The sequence below is a fragment of the Montipora capricornis genome, chromosome 1 (genome assembly GCF_036669925.1).
Source record: "Montipora capricornis isolate CH-2021 chromosome 1, ASM3666992v2, whole genome shotgun sequence".
Taxonomy (NCBI): Eukaryota; Metazoa; Cnidaria; class Anthozoa; order Scleractinia; family Acroporidae; genus Montipora; species Montipora capricornis.
This window is the reverse complement of record NC_090883.1, coordinates 1,089,819-1,109,818: the sequence shown is the minus strand read 5'-3', so window position 1 is coordinate 1,109,818 and position 20,000 is coordinate 1,089,819. Positions and strand designations below refer to the sequence as shown.

General features: G+C 41.7%; 2 protein-coding genes across 2 annotated transcripts in view; one reads left to right on the top strand and one right to left on the bottom strand.

The window, feature by feature from the left end:
- Nucleotides 1–5,597, bottom strand: part of LOC138041934 (uncharacterized) — an 18,000-nt gene extending 12,403 nt beyond the window's left edge. The window contains exon 1 of the mRNA XM_068887995.1: nucleotides 5,350–5,597. Coding sequence (XP_068744096.1) covers nucleotides 5,350–5,470 — 121 coding nt within the window. The 5' untranslated portion in view covers nucleotides 5,471–5,597. The remainder of the gene's footprint in view (nucleotides 1–5,349) is intronic.
- A 3,977-nt stretch (nucleotides 5,598–9,574) lies between these two features.
- LOC138040981 (uncharacterized) lies at nucleotides 9,575–19,130 on the top strand. The gene is made up of 3 exons (XM_068887059.1): nucleotides 9,575–9,913; nucleotides 18,173–18,231; nucleotides 19,038–19,130. Exons 1-3 carry the CDS (start codon nucleotides 9,610–9,612, stop codon nucleotides 19,095–19,097), a joined length of 423 nt encoding a protein of 140 aa, XP_068743160.1. The 5' UTR covers nucleotides 9,575–9,609; the 3' UTR covers nucleotides 19,098–19,130.
- The last annotated feature ends 870 nt before the right edge of the window (nucleotides 19,131–20,000 follow it).

Genomic DNA, 20,000 nt, shown 5'->3' with positions numbered 1-20,000 from the left:
GTAAATACAAAACAGATCCTATGACTGAGCCTTGAGGTACACCACAAAAAAGATCTCGAGTAGTGGACTTTCCTTCCCGAATCATCACAAACTGCTTTCTATTAGTGAGGTAAGATTTAAACCAGGAAAGTGCTGTGCCACCTTCTTCAATAAAGGGAATCAACAACGCGTCCTTGTGAACATTCGCGATAGTTCCTGTCTCCAACGAAAGATTGATCATTTCACTTGTCACGGGTAGAAGGTCAGGAAGGCAGAATTTGATTTAATTTCAAATTGATTCTGATTTGATTGGGGAGGGGGGGGGGGGGGGGGTGGGTGAGACTCCCATATTATAAGGGGAGGGATACTCGTCGTCTCGCTTAGTGGTATAAATTTCCAATTTTGGTCTCACTTAGGGTGTTCTGGTTAAAACGCAATCATATATGGCCGTGAAGGTCTCCTTTAGGTTTGCGCGCGAAGAAACATAAAAGTGTGTCTTTACACACACGTAGGTGAAAGTATTAGATGATAATGTCTTTGCCATCATTAAAAGGCACTGTATTTTTTTATATATCTGCGTTTTAATATGGTCTCTTTTAGGGGTAAGAAAACAAAAACCTGTGCCACGCCCAGATTGGTCTCCTTTAAGGGTTTAATTTAAAATTTCCGACGCCGACGAGCATCCCTCCCCTTTTTTACATGGGAGTCCCCCCCCCCCCCCCCCCAGGCACCAATGGTGGATCATATTGAATCATTATGTGACAAGCTTTTCCGTAGTATCGCATCCGATAAAGACCATAGGCTGAACAGCTTACTTCCGCCAATAGGCCAAGGTCGGAACGCTTTTATACTTGCAATGGCCCATTTGTTTTGTTTGATCACACATGTACATTATTCACTCGGAGATAGCGAACCAAACAGATTGCTTGAAACACTAAGATCACACTCAGTATGCGTAATCCAAGCAAAACAAAATGGCCGGCGTAAACTCGCCAGTAATCGGAAATATTAAGAATACAAGATGATGCTGTGCTACGGAATACAAAGAGGGCCACAAAATTTGGCATGAAAGTTTTCAAAGGTAAGAGAAGAGTTTATACTTTTGCCAACCAGTGTTCGACTTCGTTTTTTCAATTATTATTGCTGAAAATTAAACAATCTTCACGCCAACAATTTGCTTCACTCGGAGTAATTCTGCTTTGTAGGGCTGGTCGCACAGCAAAACGAATTTGTTACTGAAATCGACGAACTAAGAAAATATCTTAGAAAGTTCCACATGGCTGCAAGGAAACAAGACTGGTCATTTTACAACGAACCAATGCCGATCTTGTAACCCCCCCTCATTTTTTCTGATTTTGCAACTTTACTCGTTTATATCTTTGCTTTCGGACATTGATTTTTGTCATTTTTTGCATGTTAGCTTAGATTAATTAGTTTGTCTTTCAAATTTTAAAAAATACTGAAGGTGAAAAAAAATTAGAGACATTTTAAAAAAAACTTACTTTTCCTAAAAAACTGACCTTTAGATTTTGTTGAATTTTAAATATTTTAAAAATTATTTCTAACATTATCTGGTAACGCTGAAGGGAAGAATCACCGTCCCCTTTTTTGAAAAAAACACCATATATCTTGATTTTAAGGTTCAAAGAAATGCCTTATATCGTTGCCATGGTAAAGTTATTTTGTACCAAAATGTGATTTGAGAAATCTATGATGGGTACTTAATACCCTCGCCAAATTTTGTCTCCATATCATTACCGTAACTGCATCTGTAATTAAACTCCTGGACAGCTTGAAAATTCGTACTCAACTTATCGATCATGTACCACAGAAAACAAGACATAGAAATACAAAGTTACAAGCAAGATACTTAAAGCTTCAGAAACGCCAAAATATAGGTACGCCTAGACCCGATACGGGTAAAACACTAGAATATACATAATAAAATAAATTCTATTTAATCAATCTCCACTTATAGCTTTCTTTCGAGCTCGGTGCTCCTTTTGTCGTTGGTAAGCTGCAATTCGATTTGCATTCACAATTCCACAAACATTTCCAATGGTTCTTCTCCAGAGTGGTCGGTCGACAACCAAATCTTGCCATCGATCTAAGATTCTTCCAGACTTAAGAACACTTTTACAGGTGTCCTTGTAACGCAATTTCGGTCGACCAACAGGACGAGTGCCTTTATCGAGCTCGCCGTACGTGAGGGCCTTCACGGGACGATCGTCATCCATCCTTGAGACATGACCAAGCCAGCGTAAACGACTTTTGATAAGCGTGATCTCGATATCCTCAGCATCTGCTCGCCGTAACACCTCTTCATTACTCACATAGTCGCTCCACTTGATACGAAGAATCTTTCTCAAATGCCGTTGTTGAACTGTACGGAGCTGGTTGATGTTGTATCGATACAGTGTCCAGGTTTCACAACCGTATGTCAGGAGTGGCGTCAAACATTAGACATAGACTTTCAGCTTTGTCAGATTGATAGAACGCCAAAAAACACCACTGAAATAAACCACTTACTACGTATACTTTTATACGAAAGACGAATGTTACCGTTTACCGGAAAAAAACTTTCACAGGTTTGCTCACCAGTTATCTGAGTTTTTGCCCCTTTACCTACAAATTGGGGTTAATCAAAACCTTGATTGATAGAACTTTTAAGATAAACAACACTTGGATGGGGTTCCATACTGATCTTCAAAAATTGTCTGTCATTCTGTGGAGGAATCTCTTCCCTGAAAACCTTATCAACAAATATATTTCTAAATATATTCAGACAGCAGTCAAGAGAGGGAAAACACAGTCTCATTCAGGAATCGAGCCCCAGGAAACACCTAAGTTTTTCTTTAAAATCCCTTACGTTGGGCACTTCTCAGTCACGGCACAGAGGTGTATACGCAAACTTGCTAATTGGTTATGTAAACCTATTGATATAAGGTTAGTCTTCACTACTTTCAAAGTCAGGAATCTTTTTAATGTGAACGATGCTGTCCCTTTAGGGCGTCGCACCCGTGTGGTCTATAAATTTTCGTGTGCAAGTTGTAATGCTTGTTATGTTTGTGAAACCAGCCGACACTTCTCCACACGAGTGCGCGAGCACTTATTTTCAGACAGATCTTCGAACGTTTTTAAACATCTGCAGAGTTCAGAGTTTTGTAAGGCATCCTGCACACCGGATTGCTTCGAGATCCTGGACTCTGCAGCCACTAAGTACCAAGTGAAGCTTAAGGAATCCATGTATATAAAATGGGAGAAGCCCGATCTCAACCAGCAGGTGAAACACATTAACCTGACTCTCTCCCTGTAAGGAACTAAGCGTCACTCATTTAAATTTTTGTTTTGTTCTGTTTTGATTTAATACGCAATATTGACAACGCAATGTAACGAAGTTTGTAAGATCGCGCGCGCTTTAAATTCAACGGCGATTTCAAAAAATGTAACACTGAAGATGACGGATGTACCGTCGAAACATGTCTGGAAAATTAAAGAAAGTTGTTATGTTTATACGACTATCTATAAAGACGAATGTCTAATGAAGCGACGAAATGAACAAAGAGAATTGCATATCATTAGGCAACAGACCTTAAGTACATTGAATAGACGCGATAACGAAGCAAATACGACTAATTACCGCATGCGGAATTTAGGCAAATTTACAAATATCTCACGCACGGAATGAACTACGCGGTATTAAGCGACGACAAATGACAGCAAATTACATAGAGCAAAAAAATTGCAAATGTAGCAAAACTTGTTGGGAAACATTTAGTGAAATGAAAAAAAAAATATTTCTCGTGTCTACAGTAGTATCTAAGGACAGAATATGTTTATTTGTTTGACAAAAGGAGGAACTATTTCGAGCCTCCTGAAATCGACTTTGAATGGTTTTCTTCTGCAAATGCTGTTGAGATCAGTTCGTGAGTATATACTAAAACAATTATTCTTTTCAATCTCGGTGGATAGTGGCAGAATATTTACCTCGCTGCTTCGCGCCTCGGTAAATATTCTGCCACTATTCACATATTCAAAGAATAATTAAATATTACAGTATGATGTCCTTGGTCCGCGAATTTTCTGAAAATGATGTTATATTTAATCATTAACTAAAGTACCACCAAAAACAAGTCTGTCCAATGATTTCTTGATTATTCTTCTTTCACATGACGAAATTTCGGCTTTCCTGCTATTGGTGCTTGTGTAGAATTCAAGTTTGTTAACAGGTGTGTTAATTTGTTTTCTAGAAAGTCTCTACTCAGTAGTGCGGCTCCGTAACTTACATGTTTACTTGGCTTGTGTAAAGATAAAACCCAACGAGAACACGTGTATTTTTGCAGAACAGATTTACACTGATAAACCAATTTCTACGGTTGGGAAGAAATTTGCTGCAGAGTTTTAAACTTTTGTTTTATCGACTCTTGAAAAATATCAACAATTTTCGCATAGGGGTCCTTGGTCCGCAACTTATACCACTTATGACCCCAGAAAAATTAAATCTCGCAAAGCAGGTAAAGAAAACCTTCGATAAATGGAAAAGGGCTTTGCTTTAACTGAATATTTTCAAAATCTTGTTTGTACATGTTTACGTACGTACGGGCTACTTTCTTTTGTATGTCTAGAATACCCACATGGTCGTATAATGAAATGGAGCTTGTGATGGGAGACGGTCAACTGAAAATAAATGCAGATTCTATACTCACAACGACATCCAATACGATTGTACCTGAGATATATCAAGGATAAAACAGAATAAATAAATTTTCATCTTCCTACAGAAATTATCGGGATTCAAAGGCATTTTTTTTGGGCTGCTTACATGATTCGCGGACCAAGGACCAAATTCACAGACGAAGGGCTCGCGATTATGTTCAACATCTCTCAAATTACAAGAGAAATATTTTAGTTTGGAACTTGCCATTTTAATATTATCGCAAGAAACGAAAAAGCTATCTTCATGGAAACTTTCAGTTCGTTACGTTTGATTCAGGCAAGATATTCAAGATTATCCTTTTTTCTTGCGGACCACGGACACCATACTGTACTCATGCGGCAATATTAGGATATGGCCTCAACGCACTACGTAATCATTCAGTAGCAATCGAACACACCTACAACTTCGTTTATTTTAGCTTACGTTTGTTATGTCCAAAAAAATGACGAACTTCATTTATTTTCACCCTAGGTTAAATTACCAATAATCGGCTTATTAGCGTTTGACTTGGACCATATAAAATATATACTCAGGCTTAGAGTCTATTCCAAACATCCTTTTTTTACGGGTCAAAACATTTTATGAACGTTCTTAGATTTCTTTTAACATTAAAATGTGATAACTTTCAACCACAGCTCAGTAGAAAGACTTACCGACTTGGGCCTCAAAAACACGTCCGCAAAAGTCGTCGCTCGTTCGAAGGAAAGAAACTTTGATCAGAGCATTCAAGCAGAAAAGTATCAAATGAATATTAACCAATAGTGAGGCTGCCATATCAGCGACTGCCAGCGCTATTCAGATATTTAAGCCCTCTTTGTCAACAGAGCTACTCGCATTGCTTGTGTAATGACTGGCTTACCGAGTCTCGGGTGTGACCTTAAGTGGGAAAGTCTTGCGCAAAGCTGTTTTATTATTAAACAGTTCAGAGTTTTAATTAATGAAATTTATTATTCCACTATTACGCCATTTTACCATATTTGGTCAAGAGAAGCGCAAAATACGAGACGATAATAAACTATACATAGTGTCCCCATTTGACCGGTGTAGAACAGAGCAAATACGGACGGAACGGAACTTTTTCAACCGAAGTAATTGTTTTCAACACGATGGAAAGCCTTAGAATAATGCATCTAGTCTTGGAGGAGGATACATGAACATTATTTTTGAAGTTGGATTTTGACATCTAGCGCACTTCACAATATTAAGTTATTCCAAATTTTAACGGCAATTCTTAAGAAAGATTTTTTTTGCCGGAATATCTATTCTTGAACGTTTAAGATAATAATTTCGTCTTAGCGATGATCTCATCTCGTAAGAATGAATATCACCTTGATGGCTGAATAGGTTATATATAGTAGGAGGTGTAACTCGTCATTTCGTTTATCCAATCAAATAAAGGACATTTGGCTGGCTTTTTGCGCTGTCAGGGAAAAATACTACGCAGCTCGCAAAATATCCGCCCGTACTATATGTTAAGCCATCGAATAAGATGTATTTAATGAAACAATTATTCCATTCCCCACTTGTTGGGTATATTCGACTGTTTGCCCATCTCATATCCAACTCTCGGTCGTGAAATAATATCCTGTTGGCAGGCAAAGATGGGACAGTGTCAATAACTGAACTATAGTCTTCCTTTACTTTTTATCAATCTTCATTTCAACTCTATTTGGGCGTCAGATAACTTAAGTTATAAGAGATTCTTTGCGGAAGTCAACTCTTACATTTTGTTTCATGTGACATACGGTTTTGTTACAGAAGGCATCGTGCCATTTCTTGGGTGGCAAAGGTGCTTATGATCCCACATATTCTATGTAAAATTTCGAAATGTCAAAGCATCATATGCATTGTCGAATCATTGCCCAGAGATTATGTGGTATATTGGTTCCACTAGCTCATTTTGCAATGCACTTGCAATAGCTGAGCGCTGACTCCCCGTTACGTCTCCTATTGTCCGCATTAATTTGCCAACCAGAGATCTAATGGCTGCCGAAACAACGCATTCTTTTGTTCTGTGTTTCGCACAATTTAAATATTAAAATAATTGTTTACAAACATTGAATATCGCTATGTTTCAGTACTTTATTCTCAGCTAGCTAATATTAAGAAAGTCTATAAAGCGAAAGCATTGTACCACTGAAGCCGAGGCAATGCAAACAAAGATTGCCCTATATAACTATAGTTGTTATAAAATTGATCCGAACTGAATAAGCAAAACAGAATGTGTATTACTAGCGTTGAATTGACGATCAGTTTATCTTTAAAGCGAGCCAGAACTAAAAACCAGGATGATATTCCTGAAACAATCCCGGTAGACTTTACTGTCGTCATGACCGACGTAATGGACGACCGCCCATTTCGGGGACTGGAACTTACGATTAGTAATGGTAATAGGACTGAGTGAGTCCAATGCGGTCTGCAATAATACGAGTGATAATAACAAAATCGTACGACCGCGCAGCTGGAGTCCGATTTGTTAATCAGGAGTATGATTACAAAGTAACTGAATTGAACGACACAAAGCCCTCTTACTAATTAATCATAAAAAAATACAATTTGCGAGAAAAGAAGAAGAAGAGCTAAGTTATGAAAGAAAGGAAAATTTGCATTAAAAGACTGAGAAAGCAGGCGTAAAATGTGTAATATCGCTCTGAAAGAAAGAAAGAAAGAAAGAAAGAAAGCCCGCCCGATTTAGGAGTCTGTTCACTGTTTCTATGATGATTGAAACTAAGGATGTGATTGTTTTTTCAAGATGGTTTTTACTACGTTTACCTCTGCCAAATTTATGCGTGTAGCAAATTGGATAGTGATCGTTTAGACCATAGACTGGAACAATATTTTCGCTGATTCTATCTTCGTGTGTTGTGTATAGATGATCTAATAAAGTAGATGTATTCTTGTATTCTCTCGTTGCGGTGTTTATTAATTTCTTCAAGCCTGCATCCCGGAATATCTTGATGAGCTTGCAGTTTGCATTCGTCGCATCAAGAAGATTTATGTTGAAGTCGCCGGTCACTATAATTTCGTTCAATGACAAGAATCTAATTGTTAGCAAGTGGAGTAACCGGTAACCGAGAGATTTACGCTCTTAATCACTTAGTGAATGCACATTGAAAGCCTCAGTGTCTTACCGTCCAAAACAACCAAATATGATTAAATAATTAATATGGCTTGTAAATAAATTAATTTGCTGTAGCTGAACATTTTCCCATGTATTGAAAATCTGTTTATTTTCCAAAAAATTGTCAGATAGGAAAATGCCAAAACTTAAACTCAGGCTTCCGCGAAAAACCACAGGCACATAATTTTACTAACAACTTTGGCATATTCATTCTCGATCCCCATTTTATTGCATCTCAACTCGACGTTACTTTTAATCGTAGGGGGGTTTCCTTATTAGCAACAAAAAATTCAAGGATTTGGTTGTCCGGCTTTTCAAACAGGGACAACCTGGATTTTCTCTTAATTTCGAGCACTACATTCGTAAATATTACAAAAATTCTCGAATCTGATTTGTTATCATTGGCCAGTTTATGATTGGACACCTTGTAACTGGACAGCTGTACACGTCATCAAGCACGTGCTAGTTGTACTTGAATCAAGCATCTTTTTACAGAGTTATTAATAAAAAATAGGAAAAGCGGAGCAGATTAAGCTATAAAAATTCTATCACCATCATCTTCTCGTATTTTGTGAGTGCGTCGCGCTCGGCCTAGTTTGAAATTACTTAACTGATTAGAGTGTAATGTGAAGTGCTAAGTTTCTACCCCATATGAACCATGCGAGCGTTAGCCCTACTGATGGAAATGGGCCCACACAAGGACAGAAAAAAACTCTGACCAGGGTGGGAATTGAAATTACTCGCCCAATTACTCCCTGAATTGTACTTCACTCAGTTCTATTACCATTATTGACCAGTGTTTTCAACATTCTTTTTCATTAAATGCCTTGGAGAAATGATTGATCAGGATCCAACAGCAAGATTTATTTCATATCCGGCATACTTGAGAAAGAAAAAGAGTTTTACATTTTTTGATAATTAATGGTAAATGAGGGGGAAAGAAAGTAAAGTTAGAGTAACTGTAAAAAACGATTTACTAATAAGTCAGATTGAGTTGAATTCGGAGCCAGCGGGGTGCAAATTGGCCCAGCAACCACTCATGGTTGTGCATTGGCCTTTATTTCAATCTTCGATAAATAGATAAATCGCCCTTTTTTTTTGGTGTAAAGAACGACCAGAAAGTCGACCTCATCCAGAGCTCGTGACAAGCTTCAGGCGCCGTGATTGATAAAATTTGGTCGGCATTAGATTCCATCCACCAAAACCACCCTGGTAGAGAGAGACTGAGGTTGAATTCAAACACACTTCGTGACGCCTTGTATATAACAAATCACAGAAATCGAAGAAAGTCGGGACCAAAAGTCTTCGCCGCTCTATTGTTAATTTACTCGCTTTGTTTAAGCTTCTTTCGATGAATTTCGCTGTGTGAGAGTGCATATTTCATGCACTCACATGGGCCCTGGGGCCCATAAGGCCACACATGCGCATACATGACATAGTGTATGGCGTGTATATTCTGTTTTGAGTTTTGTTGGCTGTTTTGGTTTTCTTTGTACTTTTATATCGTGTCCTTAAGATGTTCAGCTGCCAGGGTGAGCTGATTTTACTGTTTATTAGCCACTGAAGTATTTTTGTAAGCTAGGCCTGGTATTTTCATTCCGATTCTTTGAGTGTCTTCCATATATATATTAATTTCTGTAATTTTCCATTAGGTCTTACTTTATAACAAAGTGGTAATTTAGAGCAAAAGAAACCTGTGTCACATCTGGCGTAGTCGGCAGGATTACCACACAAGGATATCAGACAAGACCCTGGAAGTGGGAAGAAACTGTGAGTATTATCTTAGTTCATAATGAGCGAAAAAGACTTTGCGGCCCTTAAAGACCAGGTCGAGGGACTAAAGCTGGCACTTACTAAGAAAGAAGCGGAAGCTCAGCAGACTGCTGCAAACATTGAATTGATGGAGTTGGAGCTTAAGAAACTACTTAAGGAGGCTAAAGATGAGAGTGCGGAAGGGAAAGGCCCGGGAGAAGAGAAAGAGCATGTAGTGTATGTCACCCCATCACGACAGTTGGAGAGGTTTAAGGGAAAGCCTGCTCAGGGAACCGTTCCCTCAGTCGAGGAGTGGATAGAAGACGCTAAGGCTATTTGTGAAAGTAAGGGATTAAAAAAAGAGCAGACCGCCCTTTTCCTGCTGGAACACCTAGCTGGAGAGGCTCGTCGAGAAATCCTGAGGAGGGGAAATGAAATCAAGAGCAATCCTGATCAGATATTTGCCGTACTCCTGAGAGTTTTTGGGGATGGGGATAGCTTACCCCAGCTGCAACAGCAGTTTTTCTCGTACCGCCAGAAAGAAGGGGAAGATCTAGTGTCGTGTTCTTTGCACCTGGTACGGCTGTTTGACCGTATCATCCAACTGGACAGTTCCTTTAAACCTGGGAGGGACGCCCAGCTTAAGAGTCGCCTAGCTGAAGCTTTGAGAGAAGAGAGTCTCCGGACTGAGTTGCGGCGTCTAAACTCGGAACACCCGGAGTTCACATATTTTGATGTTCGTGACCGAGTTATGAAGTTGATGAGTAAGATACCTGTGAAACAAAGCACATTGGTTCAGGAAACTGCAGCAGCTGGCCAAGATATTCATAGCATTTTAAGGCAGCAAAGTCAGCAAATTGCAGCACAACAGAAACAGATTGAGTCTCTTGTTTCTGCTTTGAGTAGTAGGGATGTGTCCTCTCGGAGTGGTGGTCAGCGGAGGTGTTGGGTGTGTGGTTCTGCGCAACATCTAAGAAGAGATTGTCCAAAGAGAGTTGAGGACATCAGGCCAGCAGCCCCATCTGTACAGCCAGGACCCGGGGGGAGAATTTAAACTAATTGGGCCCACTGCAGCGAGCCATGCAGTGGGTGAGCGTTCAACTTATGGAGGCTCAATCATTGAGAACGCTGTAGGGAACTGTCCGGAGGTGAGGGTTAAGTTGGGAGGTGTGGATGTTGGATGCCTGATTGACACTGGCGCAGAGGTGTCGACTATAACTGAAAGTTTCTACAAGGAGTTTTTGGATTCAGGTAGAGAGGTTATTGATGTGACGTCCTACATCAAGATATCAGCTTCCCAGGGACTGGAAATTCCCTACACCGGTTATGTAGAACTCCAGTTGACTGCTCTCTCTCTGATACATTTAATGGACTGGGATTTTTATAGTCAAAGAACCTGTTTCCACCCCAATTCAGGTTCGGAAGGAAAGAGTGCCACGTGTTTTAGGGTCCAATGTGTTAGGAGACATGCTTAAATGTTTAGTTTCAAGGTACGGGGAGGACTTTGCAGAGTCAAGTCCACGAACGTTAGCTCGGAGCGGTGAAGGCGTCCTTCTTCATGCATTGCAGATGTATAAATCACCAGTTATGAGTCAAGAGACTGCAGCACAGATAGTGAATGACAAAGGAAAGGTACGCCTAGTCGGATCGGGCCCAATCCTAGTCCCAGCCCGTGTGTTAGAGTATAAGAAGGATCTGTTAAACCAGCAGAGGGTTTCCCACATGATGCCTTAATTGAAAAAGTTGGAGCTACATGTAACCTAGCTGAGCTGCCCCACGGAGTGACTGTTGGAGCAGCAGTTGTCACGTTTGATAACAAAGGAAGAGTGCGCATCCATTTGGCTAATTTTAGTAGCAGAGAAGATTACCTACACCCCAGGACCCCGGCTTCTGTTATTACAACTTTCCATATGGAGCCAACCTTAGAGTTTGTGCGTGTAGATGAGAGTCATGTTTGTGTACACAGAGCTGGTTCAGATGATGAAGTGAAGTGCAACAGCAAAACCGGTGCTATTTTGAGCCGGATGGATGTAGGCGACCTAACAGAATCCCAACAAGAGCGTTTGCAGCAAGTCATTGGCAGGTATCAGAGTACCTTTAGTGAGGATGAGGATGATCTTTGGTTCTGCGACTTGGTGAAGCACAAAATAGTCACAAAAGATGACAAACCAATTCGAGTTCCACACCGGCGAGTACCACTGTAGAACTGGAACAGGTGGACTGTACGAGTACACCAGAATGCCCTTTGGTTTGTGTAATGCACCGGGTACGTTCATGCGTGTGATGGACAAGGCATTTGGAGACCTGAAGTTTCAGTTCCTGCTAGTCTATCTTGATGATATTTTGGTGTTTGGCAGTACGTTTGAGGAGACCTTGTTTCGACTAGAGACATTGTTGTCACGGTTGTCAAACCTCAACCTGAAAATCAAGCCTGAGAAATGTCAGCTGTTCCGTAAGAAAGTCCGCTACCTGGGTCATGTAGTCACACACGAGGGCACCTCCCCTGATCCTGAAAAAGTGCGAGCGGTCTCAGAGTGGCCAAGACCCGTAACATTACGTGATCTTCGGGGATTCTTGGGTCTCTCTGGCTATTATAGAAGATTCCTAAAGGGATATTCAGAGGTGGCTGCCCCTCTACAGCGTCTTCTCCAAGGACAGGAGGCAGAAAAAAGGGGAAGAAAGTTAATAAGGGAACACATTACAAGGGTGATGGAAGCGTCAGAGAAAAGTGGAACTCCTCGTGCGAAACTGCATTCGCCAAGCTGAAGCAGATGCTGACCGATGCACCAGTTTTGGGGTTTCCAGACTTTTCCAGTGGTTTTATTTTGGAGACTGATGCAAGCTTTAACGGCCTTGGTGCAGTTCTGTCTCAGAAACAGGAGGATGTATCGGTTGTACTGGGGTATGCCAGCAGAGCCCTAAAGCCTTGCGAACGTAACATGCAAAACTATTCTAGCATGAAGCTGGAACTGCTTGCCTTGTATTGGGCCGTGACGCAGAAGTATCTTGATTTGCTGTTGGGAACTGAGTTCATTGTTTTCACTGACAACAACCCCCTAAGTTATTTGCAAACCACAGCAAAATTGGGTGCAACCGAGACGCGCTGGGCTGCAGAGCTCGCTCAGTTTACATTCACAATCAAGTACCGCTCAGGAAGAAGCAACAAGAACGCAGATGCGCTTAGTAGGAAGGTGCACCATGGAGAGGAACCCCCAGTGGCACGATTAGAGGAAATTGCGAGTGACTCATTCTCTTTACAATGGAGGGGGCGAGGCACCCTTGTACCCGAGTGTGTCAGAGTGTGTGCTGAAGACACAACAGTGAGTGCTCTCCTTCAAGAATCCCGAATCAAGTCAGCGGTTGTGGCACTCCATGCTGTGTCTGCATTCCCGTCCATTTCTCACGAGGATATGGCTGTCATACAGAAAGGTGATGAGGCAACTGGTCGGCTGTGGTATCACTGGCAACGGAGGCATCCGCCTACCCTCCGTCAGCTGATGAAAGAACCCAAACCTGCTCGTAAACTGCTGAGAGAGTGGAAGCGCATAAGGGAAGAGCATGGCGTCCTGTACCGTGTTGTTCAGATAAACGGTCAAGGTGCACGGCAGCTGATACTCCCTGGTTCCTTAAAGAGCAACGTGCTGAAATCCATCCACGACGATCTAGGTAATCAGGCAGTAGAGAAAACAACGGCGCTTGCAAGGATTGGCCTGGGATGATGGCTGATGTTGCTGACTACTGTACGACATGTGGACGTTGTACTCTGGCCAAAGCAGGGAAGAAGCTTCATCCTACCATGAGTTCCCTGACAGCAACCAGGCCATTGGAGATTTTGGCAGTTGATTTCACTCTCCTAGAGAGAAGTACAGGAGGCATAGAGAACGTGCTTGTCCTTACCGATGTTTTCACGAAATATACGCAAGCTATTCCCACGATCAAAAGGCGACCACAGTAGCTCGAGTCCTAGTGAAAGAGTGGATTGTAAGGTTTGGGGAACCTAAAAGGATTCACAGCGACCAAGGGCGCAATTTCGAGAGCAAGGTGATTCAGGAACTTTGTAAGATCTATGGCATCTCTAAGAGTCGCACATTCCCGTACCATCCAGAGGGTAACGGTCAATGTGAACGCTTCAATAGAACCATGCATGACCGTCTCCGTACTTTGCCTTCAGAGAAGAAACGTAAGTGGCCAGAATTTCTTCCAGAACTTGTGTTTGCATACAACTGTACCCCACACTCAACTACTGGCTACTCGCCCTACTACTTGTTCTTCGGCAGGGAGCCGACACTTCCAGTGGATCATCTAATTAGGTCAGCAAGCCATACTGAAGAGTGTAAAAAATGGAACACTGAAAACCAGGAGCGTTTAGAGCAGGCTTTCAGACTAGCCTCAGCGAGAACAGAGAAGGAGGCACTGCGACGCCAAACCAGCAACAACCTTAAAGCCACCGATACCAGCATTCCTGTAGGGTCCAGGGTGTTCCTTAAGAATCGTGTCCAGGGTCGCAGTAAGATTCAGGATGTGTGGGATGCAACTCCCTACAAGGTTGTAAAGCGACTTGATACTGGGAACACGTATGTTGTGGTACCATTGGTAGCAACAACGGCAGAGGAGGAATTAAAAAAAACTGTCCACAGAATGACATTCTCCATGCAAAAGAACTAGAGAGAGATAATGCCTTTGATGATGACAACATAGATCCCGGCAGCATGAATGCCAGTAAAAATGCAGTTGGTAATGGTGTACCGTTAGATACCGAAGCAAGCAGCAGTGATGAGGACGACGTTGTTGAAGCCGTCATACCATCCAGGCAGAGCAGTGGCCCCGTTGCTGTACCACACGAGAGTCCATCTGAAGTTGATGTACAAGTGACACATGGCGATGGTAACCACACACAGAATCAAGTGGAAGTCCTTGAGGAGGCTGCCCCTGACCGGGACCATGTTGATGAACCACCAGTTGGTGATTATGCTGTTAATGAAGGTGGTGCCCCCACAGTTCAAACCGTTCCTGAGCTTTCCACCGATGGCGTCGATCCTGACTTTTCTACTGATGGTGTAGATCCTGAGCTCTCTCCTGGCGCCGCAGACCCTGAACTTTGTACTGACGGGGTGGATCATGAACTTTCTACTGTCGCTGTAGATCCAGAGAGGGCTGAGGCCCTACAGGCCAGTGCCGGTGGAGGCGCAGCAGCGTCAGACGTTCTACCCGGATGGGAGCTGGACAACACTCCAATCCTCACCACTTGCCGAGACCTGCGATGAGGGAAAGCATGGAAGCGGCAGTGATAGACCCGAAAATACTGAACTGTGTAGCACAATCCAACCTGCTTTTAATGCAGTTGTTAGCTAAGAATACTCAGAAATATGACCTTAATGTCCTTGTTGTTCATACGTGATCAAGTGAATCTAGACTTTGATTGAGTTATTAGGTTGTCGAGGACTCCAACCTTAGCAGGAAAGCATGTGAGAGTGCATATTTCATGCGCTCACATTGGCTCTGGGGCCGATAAGGCCACACATGCGCATACATGACATAGTGTATGGCGTGTTTATTCTGTTTTGAGTTTTGTTCGCTGTTTTGGTATTCTTTGTACTTTTATATCGTGTACTTACGATGTTCAGCTGCCAGGGTCTTACTGCGTAATAAAGTGGTAATTTAGAGCAAAGGAAACCTGTGTCACACCACTACACCCGATCCTTTGTTCCCTTGCTTAATTACGATGTCATCGTATTTTCTTAAATCTTAAAAAGGCGCATAATGAATATTTCTAGAATATCTATTAAAAAATAGTACAGCAAGAGCAGGACGGTTTTATCTGTTACCGAAAATACATAAGAAGGGTTGCCCGAGAAGACCGGTTATCTCAGGTTGCAATACACCGACAGAGAAGATTTCAGAATTTGTTGATCATCATCTTAAACCATTGGTTTCCACTATTCCATCGTTTGTAAAAGACACAAATGACTTCCTTCATAAACTTCGGAACATTGATACATTCCCAGAGGGTGCTATTCTCGTGTCACTTGACGTAGTGGGTTTATACCCTCATATACCTCATGTGGAAGGCTTAGAGGCAATAAGACAAGCGCTAGATAAAAGAGAGACTCATGAGGTGCCTACTAGTCTTAAAGTTGACCTGGTGGAGTTGGTCTTCAAGAATAACAATTTCGAGTTCAATGGTAATCACTATTTACAGACATTGGGGACGGCGATTGGTGCTAAAATGGCGCCTGCCTATGCAAATCTGTTTATGGATGGATTGGAAAGACGATTGATTTTGGAAGCTCGGGTTAAACCATACATGTGGCTAAGGTATATTGATGATACCTTCATTGTGTGGACTGGAAGTGAAGAGAAACTTAGAAAGTCTTTGACCTGCATTAATGAGGCGCATGCTACCATAAAATTTACGTGGACTTGGTCTAGGGATCAGGTGAACTACCTGGATGTTCAAATTAGGAACAGCAATGGTATGATTGAGATGAACCTCTATATAAAGCCGACAGATAAGCATCAATTTCTTGTTTCTTCTTCATGTCATCCGAGGGGTTGTAAACAGAGCATTCCGTACGCTCAAGCGCTGAGGTTAAGACGTATATGTTCTACCAACGAGGTCTTTGATAAAATGGCTGATGAACTCAGCAAGTATCTGGTGGCACGAGGATATCGGGAACGATTTTTACGTGAACAGATCCGGAAAGCTACGTTAAAAACCAGAGAGGAGACATTAACGCCGGTGCGTCAAAAAGCCACTACACGAGTTCCCATGGTAGTGACGTACCATCCTAATCTTCCTAATTTCGGGGCTGTACTGAGGGAACTTCAGCCTTTGCTACATTGTTCGGATAAATGTACGAAAGCGGTGAAAGAGGTTCCGATGGTGGCTTTCCGTAGACCTAAGAGTCTGGGAGATTATCTAGTACACGCCAAACTAAAATCTTCAGACTCGGAAGATAAACCCAAAGGAACTGTCAAGTGTGGAGATCGCTGTTGCCATGTTTGCGAACACTTAAAAAGAGGAGAAAGTTTCACGTCAAAAATAACAGGAAAAAGATATTCCATTAATTTAGAGCTGAATTGTAATTCAACCAATGTAGTGTATTTGCAGAGTTGTAAAGTATGTGGTGTTCAATATGTGGGATCAAGCAGTACTAGGTTTCGCCTCAGATTTAATAATCACAAGAGTCGTATTCGAGCTCATGCTAGACTCTCATTGGATGACAAATCTAGAGATGATTTAATTTATCAACACTTTAATGGCCAAACCCACAAAGGCATCGAAGATCTCGATATACAATTAATTGATCAAGTAAATGATAAGAGGGACCTATTGGACAGAGAAGTACAATGGGCTTATAGCCTGAAGTGTGTAAAGCCCCATGGATTGAATGAAAGCGATTTCTTTTTCAGCCAAAATAAGTCGTCCCGAGTACGAAAGAGCTAAAAATCTAGTCTCTGGAAGATATCTATTGTTTTGTATACATGCATGCATAATTCCAAAAACGCGCGCGGGGTTTTGTTTTTATGGCGCGCGCGGTTTGTTTCCTTTGTATATTCAATTTGTAATTCTAAATATGGCGTGTTACGCGTTTAACGGCTATTCACCCTTAGGGAGACCGGTGTATCTGGTCGAAATATAGGTGAAGGATACGAAACGTATTGTTTTACCCTTCATTTTCGTTGCTTTCTTAATTAAATTATCTACTATGGAGAGGTTATCCGACATTGGATGTGTGTGATATTATATATATATTCACAAGCATCCAAAAATCCTCATAAAAAATACAACTCATCACAAATGAAGACAAACGATAAACCATTTTACACACCTATATTTCGACTCCGTACAGGAGTCTTCATCAGGGTAAAGTACAGTTGCCCTGCACACGTCATACTATTTTTTACAAGCTTAAAAGAAAACATCCACGTGCGCGCGCGTGTTTCAATTAACCGTTAACTCTCCTACATGCGCGCGCTAACTACTTAAACAGCAGTTCACGTACGTCTAGAACGCCTGTTTTGCACAAAGAAAAAATCATTGTCATTCAGTCCATTCGGATCTAGAGTCTTCAGTCTATGCGCCCATTGGCTCTCCTTCTCTCGCAGCTGTTCCTCGCCATTAACCTGGTCTATTAATTGAATCTTCACGTCACTTAGTCCCCTATGTCCCTCACTACAGAGATGTCGGTACAAGAGATCATCAGCCACTTTCTCGGCCCGTCCTAACATTTCGTGCTCAGTGGTAAGAGCTGATAATCATAGCTTCAAGTCCCGTTCAAGCCAGGATTTTTTCAGCCTTTTTCACCACTGCTAGAGTTGTTGTCCTTTGCTCTAGTAAAAGGTACCAAAGATGAAAACGGTAATGTTTGTTAATATTTGTTTGAGCAGGTTGACGTTTTGGCAGCTATTCAGCTGAAGTGGACCTCCTATACCCACCCACCCACCAATGCATTCACAATGGACAGCCACAACACCAAGAACTCCATCCCCTAATGACTTTGCATAATTATGTCCCAAACCCTTTCCCCTTGTTTTTCACAGTGTCGTGAGGCGTATTAGTATTGTAGATTGATTTTCTTTTTTCTGTATGCTTAATTCAGGAATCGGAAAATCGCATGGAAAAGATGTCCAAATTTCCTGCCCTATGGAACAGCTACGGGTAAATTGCTTGTTGTTTAGGGACCGTGTTATTGTTCTATGTGTTTTTGAATGCAAACAAGAGGCAGGCAGAATTTATCCTCTAAGATTAAGAATAACAAGCTCTAACTATGCGTCAAGATAAATATGGATAGTAAGAATAAGAATAGGCAAAAAGGTTTGCAGGATTTCCTCGTTTGCGCCAGATTCCATTCCCTCCCTGATTTCTGGCTGGATTTGTCTTCGGTGGTCCCGAATTCAACTCTTCCGTACTTTGTGAAGAACCAACAGGTTGCCTCCTTTCAGGTGGGGTTTTTAACTCTGCGTCGATTGTTCTGTCTTCCTTCCTGATTATAAAGTGAAATACCTTTAAACGAGTTTGATGGCAAAGTACATTTCAACTATAAACAAAGCAAAGACATCAGCACTGATATTGACATTGAAAACTCAAATTGACATTAACACTGCCACCGACATTGATATTGAAACTGACACTGACATTGACACTGATTGGGACACTATAACTGACATCAACGTCGACATCGGCATTGACATACACTGATATTGACGCTGACATCAGCATTGACACTGCTGCTGACACTGACACTGTAATGTAGACACTGACTGACAGTAACCGACATCCACGTCAACGTTGACATTAAAACTTTTGCTGACAATGACGCCAACGCTGACAGGGAAATTGAACCACTCACGTATTGCATTGTGCCTTATCCGCAACAAGAACTATCGTAGTCTAGTGACCGTCACTAACAGTAAGCATTCCTTCGAGGCCATTAACGTTAATGTCTATGATTTTTGTCTATTTAGGATTTGGTTGGAAAACTGAAAGATGCATGTAAAAGTATCGAGAAAGCAGCTGTGATTTAAATATTATTCTACCAAGACTCTCTCTAACTTCATCAACCACCTTTATTTTTTATAAATAAACTGATGTCGTTTATTTGTTTGTTTCTTTGTTGAATGATGCTCTGCTGTTTCGCTGATAGCATTAGCTAAACAGACTGAAGGCGTTCTTGTCACCAGGGCCTCACATCGTATGTCTGCGCACGACCCAAGGCTCTGGGAAACTTTAACTAGGAGTTCTTATAGCCAAAAATTGGCTATTTAAACCTTACGGCGACATCTCACTTCGATTCTCGTATTAATCAGCCAGGCTTTCCAGGGTTTCCCAGAGCTCTTCGCTTCCTCAGTCATGCGCAAAAGAGAAGAGCTCTGGGCTCGAGATCGAGACTGATGGGTGAGATGACGACCTTTTTTGTACATTAATAAGCCAGGGACGACAGTCCATTTCTGAGTTCATGTCTGCCTTCTCTTCAAAGAGAGTCAAAGTGCGAAGTTTCTCTTATTAAGTTAGTTTTCATTCTTATGTGAATATGTGAATTAGAACTAATTACCATCACAAAAGAGGATTCACATGTGACTCAACAATAGGACAAAGGTTGACTCCAAGAGTTTACGCTACCAACCATTACATACCGCAGAGGCCAGGCCTTAACACTGGGAACTCTCTTTGCCAATAGTGTGTGGGTTCTTTTACGTCCCACAGGGTTTAGTATGAATATTGAAGGTTCCTACGGTTTATCATCCTTATCCGCAAAGACTAGAGGGTCTAACGATTTGCATATGTCGTTTTATTATAAGCCGGTTCTCCTCAGTTATTTAAACACCCCGAGTGTTGGTCGGGCTTGAGTCTTTGTCCGGCGACCTACCGCACTGCCGCACAGTAGTCCAATGCTGAACCCACTGAGGGGGAGGGGGGAGAGGAGGCGA

Coding starts and splice junctions, on each gene's coding strand:
- LOC138040981 (XM_068887059.1), top strand. CDS start 9,610: ATGAGCGAAAAAGACTTTGCGGCCCTTAAAGACCAGGTCGAGGGACTA. Junction 9,914..18,172: donor CGCTAAGGCTATTTGTGAAA/GTAAGGGATTAA, acceptor TGCTTAATTCAG/GAATCGGAAAATCGCATGGA. Junction 18,232..19,037: donor GCCCTATGGAACAGCTACGG/GTAAATTGCTTG, acceptor TTGTCTATTTAG/GATTTGGTTGGAAAACTGAA.